Raw genomic sequence first — 12715 nt, 5'->3', positions numbered from 1 at the left:
AAAGTTCTTAGGTCCTTCCAGAAGAATTGATAAAAATTAGTAGTGAGTCCATCTGTCCCTGGGGACTTGTTTAATGCCATTTTCATGACCACCAAATCCAGTTCCTCAATTTTAAACTCTGAATCACACAGATCTTTGAAAGGCTTGTCAATACATGGGATGAGATTATGAATCTTATCAAAGAAACTATCAGAATCAGCTGCTGAATATTCTGAGGAGTACAATTTGGAATAAAAAGTGAAGACTTCCTTTTCAATCTTTCTGAAATCTTTACATTCAATCCCATTTATCAACAAGCTTGAGATTAGATTTCTCTGCTGTCTACACTTTTCCAGCTTACTAAAATATGAAGAGTTCTTTTCACCTGCCTCAATCCACTTGGCTCTCGATCTTATAAAGGCACCATGGGCTTTCTCTAGGTAAAGATCGTCCAATTTAGATTGTAACTCCATCAATTTATTCTTCTCTTGCACGTTTAGTTTTTCTTTACTACAGCACTGAGTTATTTCACGAAGTAAATTACTTTCATATTCCCGTTTTTCCCTGTTCAGTTCTTTGCAGAATTTTATAGTGAATTCTCTGATTTTGAATTTAACAAATTCCCATTTCTGTATATTACCCACTACTGAGTCATCATTTTTTATATCTATAATTATATGTCTAATTTTATCACAAAACTTGTCCTTATTTAAAAGGCTGGCATTAAATTTCCAATATCCTCTGCTACTATGTTTCGTTCTTGTTGGTTCTAAGACAAGATCAATGAAACAGTGATCAGAAAGGGGTGCTTTGGAGATTTTAGATTGTGAAGTACACCTCAAAATGTCATCGCTCACTAACCAATAATCAAGTCTTGACCTGCTTTCTCCATTAGGTTTAAACCAAGAATAATTCTTAACTCCAGGATTCAAACTTCTCCAAATGTCTGTAAAATTATTATCACTAGAAAAGTTCTCAATAATGTTATTCTGTTGCCTCCTTCCTAAGCGAGGAGGCCATCTGTCCATCCATTCATCTGGTGTCATGTTCCAGTCTCCTCCTACTAGGATGTAATCTGTGGGGTACATAACTTTAAACTCTGAAATAACATTTGTTAGATTTTCCAATAGACTTTTATTTTGACCCTCATTATTATGTCCATAAAGATTTGTAACAATTAGAAATATACCTTCGCTCTTCAAGACTGCAGTTAACCAATGACCCTCACTATCAGCTTTATATGTTATAATCTCCCCTGGGAACTTATTAAAACAAATCGCCACACCTCCAGATCTGTTAGATCCATGACTGAAAAGAATCTTGTCTCCCCACTGATTAGCCCAAAAGGTAGCATCGGCATTCACAGAGTGAGTTTCTTGTAAAAACAGACAATGATATTTTTGCCCCTTGCAAAATAAAAAAAAAGTGCCTTTCTCTTAACAATTTCCTTCAAACCCCGAATGTTTAATGAACCAAAAGAAATTTTTGAGTGAACCATAATAAGAATATGCTAAGAAAATAACTTCTTTTTTTTTAAAAAGAAAAGAAAAATATATAAATATGAGTTTAAATTGTAACACTTGTCACCAACTCAGTGACTAATAACCTTTAACTTTAAGTAGAACTCTTTTGTCCCATTAATAATATTCCACTGTATACAGTCTTACATCAAGTCTTTCATTCAACGTCAACGATCCTCCGTCCTTCGATGTATCCATGAGGACCCCGGAAAAAGGCCCGTTTCCCAGCCCGTCTGGCTTGTTCAATTTGCGGCCACAGCCGCCTCCTCTCTTCCCAGTCCTCCCGCGGCAGTACCTCAGCGAAGTGGAAACCCCCGTTCTTACAGACAGCCGAATCTTTGGTGCGACGCCAAATCTCCTCTTTCACGTGTCTTAGAGCAAACAGAATGATGATATGTCGGACCTTGTTCTCAATCTTCTTCCCAACTCTATGCACCACATCCAGATTCTTCAAGCTTTGATATCATATCAGGTGCGATCTTGCCAAGAATTCCAATAACCAGCGATCTGACATCTTCATCTCTTTTCTCTTCTAATCCTATAATCCGGAGGCACCACCTCATTTTGTACCTTTCTTGCTCTCTCACTCTCTCCTTGAGATCGTAGTTATCTTTGGTCAACTGCTCGTTTCGTCTCTCCAACTCTTTAACCTTTTGTTTACATTCTTTCACCTCCTCCGAGTTGAACTGAACCGCTTTGGCTAGGCTGGCTAGCATCGTACTAGCTTGCTTGCATTGCACACTCAGGTCAGCTAGCTGCTCGTCCACTCTTTTTTCAAGGTTTAGAATCGCTTTCAATATAGTAGCATTGGAGACTTCGTCACTTTCACTTATCTCTGCTGACTTAGCTTTCTTTTCTGCAGGCTTCTTACAAGGTGTAGATGGAACCGAATCGTTGCCCCGTTCCCTTTTGCTCATCACTGCTACGTCCATTGCTACGTAGTCATGATCCGTTCCTTCTCTGCGGTCTTCCTTTCCATCACATGGCGATGTTGTTTCTTGTTTTTGAGGTCGAGTTTGAATTTAGCAGGTTTAACTATACTTGGGGCAGTCATTTTACTACTTTCGAGTGGAAACAATAACGAACACAAAGTAAATTCTGGGACAAGTTCAACGAGCTCCTAATTCGTGCGACTGCTCAACACGCCATCTTGCGCCACCCCTCTCGGGTAGTGACAGTGGTTGCCGCGCTGAGCAGTTAGCTAGTGGCAGTGTGTTCTTCTGCAAATGTAATAAACGGCTGTGCTCCCTGGCTAGCTCACGGGAAGCAAGACCAAACGATAAGATAAGATAAGATAACCTTTATTAGTCCCACACGTGGGAAATTTGTTGATACCTCCGTCTCCTCCTTGTCTGAACTCGCCACAATATATTAAGTAATCCAAAGTATTCAGAATACGTTACTGTCATTGAGTAATGTAACGGAATAGGTTACAGAATACATTTTGGGGCATGTATTCTGTATTCTGTAATGGAATACATTTTAAAAGTAACCTTCCCAACACTGCCCTTAAATAAGTCCCACATGTCCCACAACCACAGGGTGAGAATTAATTCTAAGGGCTCAAGCAAAGGTGTCCTCAGAATGTGAAACACCCTAATAATAGCTTTGAATTATGAGTTAGTGGTGTCCATAATGCTACATTAGATGATGAATATTGAAACTAAGAGAGCTCATTGAGTGGTGAGGGGCCTCCAGTCAGTTAGCAATGGTTCTTGGCCATAATTGGCCAGGAGCCCTATCACAGTTTGTTTGGTTAGAGCTGTAAAGCATTACGTGTCAGTCAAGCTGTTAATACATTTGTGCCTTGGGAACATTAGCTATGCTGGGGAGTTCATTTAGCTCAGGGGCTTTGGCATCTTTCCAACTGAAACAACTTTATATGAAAAACTAGAGATTAAAACAGTATGGAGATTATATTTATTTATAGATATACACCATGGGAACGGAGTAAAGGTGTTAATGAATTATGGATTGCACCCACAGAGAGATGCTTTCAGTGTGAACTCACTGTCCCAGCAGAGACATGAAGTGAATTCTTCAGTGGTAAAAGAGGATAGTAGGCCAGTAAATACATTTCATCTGCATCTTTTCCTAAAAATTGTGCTTGTATGTTAATTGTGCAAACATTACCTTAAAATTAGCCAATTTCTTCTAACTGTGAAGAAATTGTCATTTTCTTACAAAGGGACATACTAGACCGAATAGTTTGCTCTCTAAAGTTCACTTACAAGGCTTTGGGTGACCGAGGTTGTGGGAGTGTTTTGGATTCAAAACTAAAACTGACCTGAATTTTGAGTTGAGTTGAAATAAAGTCCAAAAAGTCTTTTTATTTAAAAAAAAAAAAAAAGTTAAGCCAAAGTTTTAATCTCTGTGGAAAGTTGAATTTTCCCCAACATATTTCAAATGTTAACATCTGTCCAAATCCCTGTTTGGCAAAATGCGCACACACTCTGACATTTGTTCTGGTTCCGCTTGGTTTTAACTTTACAGCCCCCTGGAAACCAAACAAGAAATTAGTGATTTTTGCCAGGTATGAGGAGCTGGATTTGACAAAACATCTGTTCCAACATTAGCTCGTGGCAAGTTACATGCTCTGGATACAAATATATTTCACTCCAGTTGTTTTGTTTGTCTCAGAGATGTAGGGGTCATTTTCCACGTATTCCCCGTGTTTTTACTGACAGTTCACAGAGAACATCAAAATAATAGCATTTTGATCTTCTGACATCATTCTATCTATTGTATTAATTATGTACTGTACTGTTTTTTTCCACTTGATGTTAACAGTTTTCTATTTATTTATTTATTTATTAGTTGTGACTGACATTTTAATGAAAGCAACCCATTCTGTACTTGCTATCATCAGCCTCTTTAGATATAGATCTCTAACATATCTTTTTTATCTGTGATTCTACACATATGTTCAGACTCAAAGATGTTAAAAAAATGAGCAAACATTGAAAATCCTAGTCCTTGCTTTTTTCAAACAAAAATTTAATCAGACCTAATTAAAAGAATACATAAAGAACTGGACCATAGGTATACTTAATAATAACACTGGTATCTATAAAATTGTATCTATATACATTCCTATTTACAGTATATCATATATGTTATTTGTATCCCACTATAGAAGAATCTTGTTGTGCTTCTGTGGCAGCAATAGAGAAAGAGAAACTAATGATGAAGCACTCTGGGAATGTTTAATTCACACAGACAGAATAAAAACAAATTAGAAAGGATCAAACAGAAAGTAGGATACAAATATCTATGTTCAAGAATTCTGCAAGACAATAATAATAGTGTATTAATGATTTACCAAAAGGCTTTATCAACACCTCTCTCATGCACCGCTTCCTGTCTCTTTCACTTCCTCATTCCTTCTGGCTGTCATTGTTTACTTCCGTAACCCTTCATTTGTTCTTTCCCTTTTAACACAACTTGTTCTTCCCCTCCCAACTCTTTCTCTTCCATCCTCTATTCGTTCTTTTTTCATTCACTCATTTTGCGTGTCTAAACCTCGCGTCACCTTTTCATCAATACTGAAATGTTGCCCTTGCGAAGAGTTGCTATAGCAACACACTGACCTGCCCTAAGGCTGTAAAGGGCTGGAAGGGACGAGCACAACAGAGGAGCACCATCAGTCACTTTCAGGAGAATCTCACATAAGCACACACAAGCACGTTCACTTGTACGCAGTCATCTTTCCATGACTTCAGAGGACATTACAATGCATTCATGATTACGCTGACCATTCCTGTAACTTTAATCTGGTTTTCCTCTAAGCTTAAATCAAGTCTTCAACTTTAATTTTATTGATCTACATTAAAAGATTTGGGTCCCCTTATTCTTACTTTGTCAACAGACATACAAATAGGTAGTAAGTTTCCAGTGATGACTGGTGGAATGAACTTCTTCCCCATTACCACATGGAGTGGGATCCAATCTGCCAATCAAGTTTCTAGTTGGGACTTTAGCTTTTTCTCTCCCGGAGCACTTTGTTGCTTTTCTTGTATATTTATCTTTAAAAAAAACTCCCTCAGACAATGGTGTGAGTGCAGTAGTATATATTTAGATGACACTGACATACCAATTGGATAGCAGAGTACATGATTATAGATGAAAACTGCAACTTGACTGGTTGGCAGAGACACACAACTGCAAGGTGCTAATTCTCGTGCTGTTGTGATTACTTATTATGCAAAACACCACTATGTGTTCACCATAAATTAATGATAAATAAATAAATCCCAATGACCTCAAATTCTAGATAATTGCAATTTTTAACCATGGAGCCGTCCAATATTAAGTAATCAATGTGATTATGCTGCTGAATGCAACTACAAATGGGTAATTTGAACTTTCCCAGGCACGAGGTCAGAGCTAAACAAGTCTGATTAAAAACATGCCAAACAAATCAAGAAGTTGTGCACACAGCTTTTATTGCAGACTTTATTTACATTGTAATTAATGTGGAATATCCCCAAACTAGTCCTGATTGTTAGTGGCAAATAAACAGCCATTTGTTCCTCTGAATTAAAAATAGCTAACTTATCAACTTACCACCTATCTATGACTCATATATGTGGGCCCACCTTTTGCTGCCACAAAAGCCATGACCCATCAAGTATGGACAGGCTGCTTTCTTTTCACAGTGTGTCTTGGTGCCGGGCGTTCTCCAGGAAAGTGATGCACACATTCCCGATAAGCCACATGATGTATTCCTCTCCTGGTCTATTTCTGATGCTCACATGCTTATTGTTGGAGTTTCTGGCAGTTGACAGGAGTCAGCATGGGCACTCTGTACCCAGCTGGGACTATGCACCCCTATACACAACAAACTGCGATGCGCTGTGTGTCCTGACATCTTTCTATCAAAACAAACATCATGTTTTTCAGTTATTTGAGCTACAGTAGCTCGTTTGTTGGATCACACCGCACGGGTCAGCCAATGCTCCCCTTGGGTTTGATAGATACTGGCCACTGCAGACAGGGATCATCTTACAAGCGCTAAAGTTTTGGAGTTGCTCTGACCCAGTCATCTGCCCATCACAATTTGACCCATGTCAAACTCACTCATTGTTATGCTTGCTCATTTTTCCTGCTTCTAACACATCAACTTTGAGGGGAAAATGTTAAATTTCTCCCTAATATATGCCTAGTCTCAGGTCTGCACCCTTCTGGATAGAGATCTCATATATCATTCTCCTAAGGCCATCACCCATTTTGGGCGGTCACTGCTCCTAGTGTTCCAGTTAACACATTCACCAGTCATATCTTCTCTTGCTCTCAATCCTTGGTTTCTTGACCTTCTTGTGTTCACACTTCCTGATGTTGCCATCACTTGGTGTGCTATATTGATCACTATGGCCATCTTCCTCTGCTTGTCCACCACTGCTACTCACCTGCTACCACCACTACTCATCAGCAGTTTCTCTATCTGTATCTCTATCTGTATCTGGAAGTCCCACAGGATTCTAGCTTGGTTATTCTCAACCACCTTTGGGTGTGTATTCCATTTTGATATTGGTACTTCCAGACCATACTCAGCACAGTATCAGCTCAGCTGTATACTAGGCCAGCCACTTGGTTATCATTAACATCTTGCTCGCAAAACACCAGCTACTGGTAGACCAGGCAGTCGCCCGAGACTGCAAGACTAGGCTGACCAACCTGTGCCCTGACTGGATTGATTACAAGAAGGTCAATGACTCGATGCCCCACACCTGGATCCTGGAATGCCTGGAACTATACAAGATCAACAGGACCCTAAGAGCCTTCATCAGGAACTCAGTGGGGATGTGGCGTACAACACAACTTCAAGCCCAAGTCACACACAAGTCACAATACAGTGCAGGATCTACCAAATATATATACGACATTAGCACTGTTACCTCATAGCAAGGTCCTGAGTTTGAGTCCACCATCGGGCTGGGGTCTTTCTGTGTATAGATTGCATGTTCTGCCAGTGTCTGCGTGGCTTCTATCAGGTATTCCGGCTTCCTTCCACATGTCCAAATACATAAAATAGTGGAGTTAGGTTAACTGGTGATTTTAAATAGGTGTGAATGTGCAAATGGTTTTCTGTGATTCCCAAATCACACCTAAAATTTAATTTTAGGAGATGACATGATAGTTAAACCACCACACTTGGTGTTTGATGATAAAATATCAAAACATCAAGTGTGTTAACAAGGATACTTAGGCCTTAGGACACTCTGATTTGTCTATATGAGGGAAACCCTTTGAGCATGAGGCAGGTATTTTTCTTTCTTTCTTTTTTTAACATGACAGCTTGGCAGACACAGAACTCTACAGTCACATAACTGTGACTAATGACTTGGCTTGAACACATGATTCTTTCTTTTTTTTGCTTTTTTTCCCCATTCTTCTTTCACTCCTTCAACCTGTCCTTGAGTCAGTGATTTAGCTTGGGCTTTGGATTTGGTTTTGTGCCTCACCGTATTCAAACAGAGCAGGGTGGATGTTTGTGCAGAGGACAGAATGGTCAGCTGAGTGCAAGTAACTTGTCTCTGATGCATGACTTCATACAATCCAAATAATGAGTCAATTATAGTAAATTATACATGTTTGGACCCCACTGCAATTAGTTCACCTCTCTGTTTTGCTGTGTGACTGGAGTCTCCTCTTCTTTTCCAACCTCCTCCTCCCCACCGCTCTCTTCCCATTTACTCCTTCTCCTTCATTATATCACTAGTCTTTCTCCTACTCCCTCTTCTCTTGTCTGTAGCTTTCTCTTTCTCTCTTTTTCTCCTCTTCTTGCTCTCTTTGTCTTCCTCTCACCCCATCCCTTCCCCTTTCTCAGTGTCCTAGTTCACAGGGTCTCATGGTGAAGCTTTGTCTAATTACCATGCTAGCATTTAACTGGAACAGCGTACACAAACACACAGATTGACTTACTCAACACCCCTTACACATAAACACACTGCACAGTGCATGCCCATAGACAGATACACATAAAAGCCATTTGGATGCACATTACGAACAGACATTACACACCCAGCAAGTTAACATGCTCCAGTTATACAAGTACACATAACACACAGCATACACCAGGGTTAGATACAGTGGAATTTGTCCAGGTTGAACTACAGCCACTGTGTTGCTGCCCCTTCTGTGAAGCTAAGGCGTGTTGGCTACAGTCATAGTTGATTTTGGCCTAGTTATACCATGAACTGCCTGTAGCTTCTCCCACTGTAGAGCTGTGTCATCTAAGAACGCGCAGCAACAGATGCACATTGGAGGCAAAATGCTTGCCAGACATCTCAATACCACGCAGTCACTTTAGCATATTTTTAGGTTTCCTGGGAAAACCAAACATACATACAATATGTGTCATTTTGTGTGGGTAATTAGGTTGACTGTAAAATATAGTATATTTAATAATTAACTGATTAAGACAAATAAAAGCAAAATGCTGAACTCAAAGCATTTTGCTTATTTTGTACTGGATATTTTTACCGCTTCAAAGTAAACACAAATTGCTCAGTAACCCTGACTGACTAATAGATCTATAGTTGAGCTGTTTTATGTGGTAACAAGCCAAAAAGTTTGTAGTTCACACTAACACTCGAATATTAAAAAATACTGCAAGAACTTCTTGGTTAGTTATTTTTCACTATAACAAATAGTTAAATTAATGGATATTTTGGAGGTAATAAACGATTTTCTCTGTCTGCTCTTCTCTTTGTTTCAGTGCTGCCGAGTCATACATGTGGCACCCCTGGTCTCATTCCAAATGGAGTCATTCATGGCTCGCGGTACAACATGGGGGATAAAATCCGATACAGCTGTGAGTCAGGGTTTGTATTGGAAGGACACAGTATCCTCACATGCATCGTATCGCCTGGAAGTGGAGCACAATGGGACTTCCCATCGCCTTTTTGCAGAGGCAAGACATTTTTTCTTTCTTTCTTTCCATTTTCAATTCATTGATATTGCTTCTAGAAATTTTTTAGTAATGCCGTTCAAAGGACTTGCAGTAAATACAGTTTAGAAGATGGAAACCATTCTTTTTACTTAAATGAAACTGACAAGATACCTTTCACATAATCATGACCCAAAGCTAAGTTCAAAAGTAAACTGTATGTACTTTCCATTGTCTCCATTGGAGTCTTTCAGTTCTTTCATTTGAACTGAACTAAGCTCCGATTGAAGGAAATGAAAAACTGTTCACCAATTATAGCCATGAAAGTAAAAGATGAGAAAAAAAATCACATCGCTAAGATCATGAGAACTGAAGAAACTTGACATAAGGGTCATTAGCCAGAAGATGAGAGCCCCTGTGTATTGATTGCTTCCAATGCACAGAAAAGTCTGCCTCAAATTACATCACAAACTACTGTATCAACCAGATGGTGCCCAACATCCTTAAGTAAAGCCCCTTTAATGGTTCATTAGTCTACAGACAAGAACAGATCTGTTCATATGTCTTCCATTAGAGTGAGTAGATGGTTGAATAGCTCTATTGAGGGTTTACTAAATGAGTAGTTGTGAATGAAAATTAACAGATGATCTAAATCATAGTGATGATGTGATAATGACAATACTGTATTTATCTCAGCTCATAGTGTGTGCATTGTGTTTATTTGTCTGCTAATGTTAGAGAGGCATGTGTCAAAAAGTGTGGTTTTTAATGTGTGAAAACTTTATTGACACAAAAAACATGAAATAAATGATAAGCCAACCCAAGAAGGCCAAGAAGTTAAGTTACAAAATCAGTATATGAAATAATAAAAATAGCATTCGTTTCATCTGTTTCTAACCAGCCGAGGGAGCGTGTGGCGGTACGTTACGAGGCACCGCGGGTTCAATAACCAGCCCTGGATACCCAGCAGAGTACGACAACAACCTGGACTGTACGTGGTCAATCCTTGCTGAGCCCGGGGACACCATAGCTCTCGTCTTCAATGACTTCTTATTAGAGGACAAATATGACTTCCTGGAAATCAGCGGGACAGAAGCACCAAGCATATGGTAAGACACATCTCACACACAGATTGCAATGATGAGCCAGATAACGCAGGGGTCTTTGTACAAATCAGCATGACTGAGGCACCATGTGTCGAGCGGTAAATATATAATGAAAACAGAGGCACACACAATCATCACTGACACTTAAAGCTTTAGTGGTATTGTCATCTTTTATGTGTTTTTTTTTTATTTTGAGCAGTGAAAGAAAGAGTGTAGCATAGATGTAAACAAAGTGGACATTGATGTTCTATAAATTAGGCGGATGCTTCATTCCAAGAATTAGCAACCCAGAGACTATTGTTCAGTTATCTGATTTGCTTACACTGAAGAGAACAGTTGTTGTTTTCACTCCAATTTTCTCTAACAAGAGTACTTTCAAGAATGGCTTTTAATTTTAAAAGGGGACTAATGATGTTGTTTGGGAGGACAGATACAACCGCTGATTGATTACCCACACTGGAGTCCTGTTGATTTTCCTGATTTATTCAAATCCCATAGGCAAGGTGATAAATAGTTGTGTTTTTGCTCCCATTTTTTTGTGTAGTTGAGTTTGAAAATTTGCACTCTGCTGTGCCACAAAACGCTCTGCTTTTTAAATTTAGAGCACTGTTGGAAGTCATGTTGGTTTGTTTGAAATATCACACGCATCCAGTGGAGGCTTCAATATGTTTGTGCAAAGGTGAGAGAAGCTTAATGGTTAGGGATGGGGAACTTGTTTCCAGGTTGTAAGTGCTGGGAAATCAAGAGAGGGGAAAGTATGAAGTTGTTTGGCCTCTGTCAGTAATAACAACAGACATGCCTGGAAGCAAAGCCTAATTAGACATTAGTAAACTCTAAATTTTTAGACATGATTGAAACAAAACATACATATTCTCGTCTCTGTTAGCGTAGATTATCCCAGGTTGCTTTCTTCTTCAGAAAGAGCAATTACTTTGATTTGAAAGGGATTTGACATCTGTGATACTTTTAGAGGATTCTTTCTTTTTCTCATGTTCTCCTAACTGTAACTGATGTGTTCCATGTGTAGAAAATGCTTTGTGATTGTGCTACTGCTTGCAAAGTAATTGAATGAATAGGTCGACAGATAAATAAGAGGAGTGAAAGAGGCAGAGACAATAGCACTGGATGAAAACAAAAGGAATGGAGAATAATTGTGCATTTAGTGCCGTCACCAGTCGAGCAGCGCGCGTCAACCCTGGCATTCTCATGATACCATTTGTGTGTGTGCGTGTGCACACGTGTGTGTTTTTTGTCAGGTCTTAAGTGGCTCTCTGACAGGGTGAGCTGTTGATTGTTTCTCTAGGCTCTGACAGATTACACACAGTCAAGTGCACACATGCATACACACAGCTTGGCTCTGACAGTATAACATTCAAGGACCACTGTCAGCCCACCCTCTGCAATGCAGGGGCAAGATAAGGAAGAGTAGTAGAGAGTGCACCCAACATTTTGTTACATGGAAAATGGAGACTGCAAGAACTAAGCACTTTTGTCTTGACTGCTCTGATTAGGGTTTAACATCTCCGTCATACTTACTTAAAAGAAAAACTCCTGCAGTAAAGATTGAGGTAACTTGGTGATTTGTCTAATGAGCCACCACAACAGGCTGTGAACCCATATGGAAAAGATATTTTTATATATATATATATATATATATATATAAATCTTATAAAGTTTGTATCTGTCTTGTGTGAAACTTGTATGAAAAGCATATAAGAGTGAAAACAGATATAAGATCCCTTGAAAAATTATATAATGAAACTTGTATGTTTTGGATACTTACTAAAACAATATATGAAAGTAATGAGAAAGTGGCCACTTTCATGAGTAAATCATGTAAGCCTTATATGATTTACTCATGAAAGTGGCCATGAGTAATCACATATAAGTTTTTACTATTTCTTTTCCATATGGGAAAATATGCACCATCTCAAAAAAATGTTTTCAGCTATATAGCAAAACACAGAAACCTAGATGTGTACAACAAAGTTCCCAAATTGGGAATAAACCAAGAGATATTTCAGTTATACCACCCACATGATTTAAAAAAAGACCTAAAATAAAATGGAAAGGGTTTTGCCATGCACAACCTAATACAATCCTAAGTACTTTTCTCCAGAGGTGGGATTAAGTGATGACTGACATTTTCACTGAGGCATGAAAACAGGTCATTGTTAAAATGACTGACACCTGACAAGACTACTCTGATGGATTCTTCC

The 12715-nt window shown here is 39.0% G+C and overlaps 1 protein-coding gene across 3 annotated transcripts in view; it reads left to right on the top strand.

The window, feature by feature from the left end:
• Window positions 1-12715, top strand: part of LOC113023905 (CUB and sushi domain-containing protein 1) — a 435654-nt gene that overhangs the window by 221726 nt on the left and 201213 nt on the right. For all 3 annotated transcript variants that reach the window (XM_026170386.1, XM_026170376.1, XM_026170368.1), the window contains 2 exons: window positions 9220-9414; window positions 10292-10499. In XM_026170386.1, coding sequence (XP_026026171.1) covers window positions 9220-9414; window positions 10292-10499 — 403 coding nt within the window. The remainder of the gene's footprint in view (window positions 1-9219; window positions 9415-10291; window positions 10500-12715) is intronic.

The sequence above is a fragment of the Astatotilapia calliptera genome, chromosome 1, assembly GCF_900246225.1.
Source record: "Astatotilapia calliptera chromosome 1, fAstCal1.2, whole genome shotgun sequence".
Classification (NCBI taxonomy): domain Eukaryota; kingdom Metazoa; phylum Chordata; class Actinopteri; order Cichliformes; family Cichlidae; genus Astatotilapia; species Astatotilapia calliptera.
This window is presented reverse-complemented; position numbering and strand designations above follow the sequence as displayed.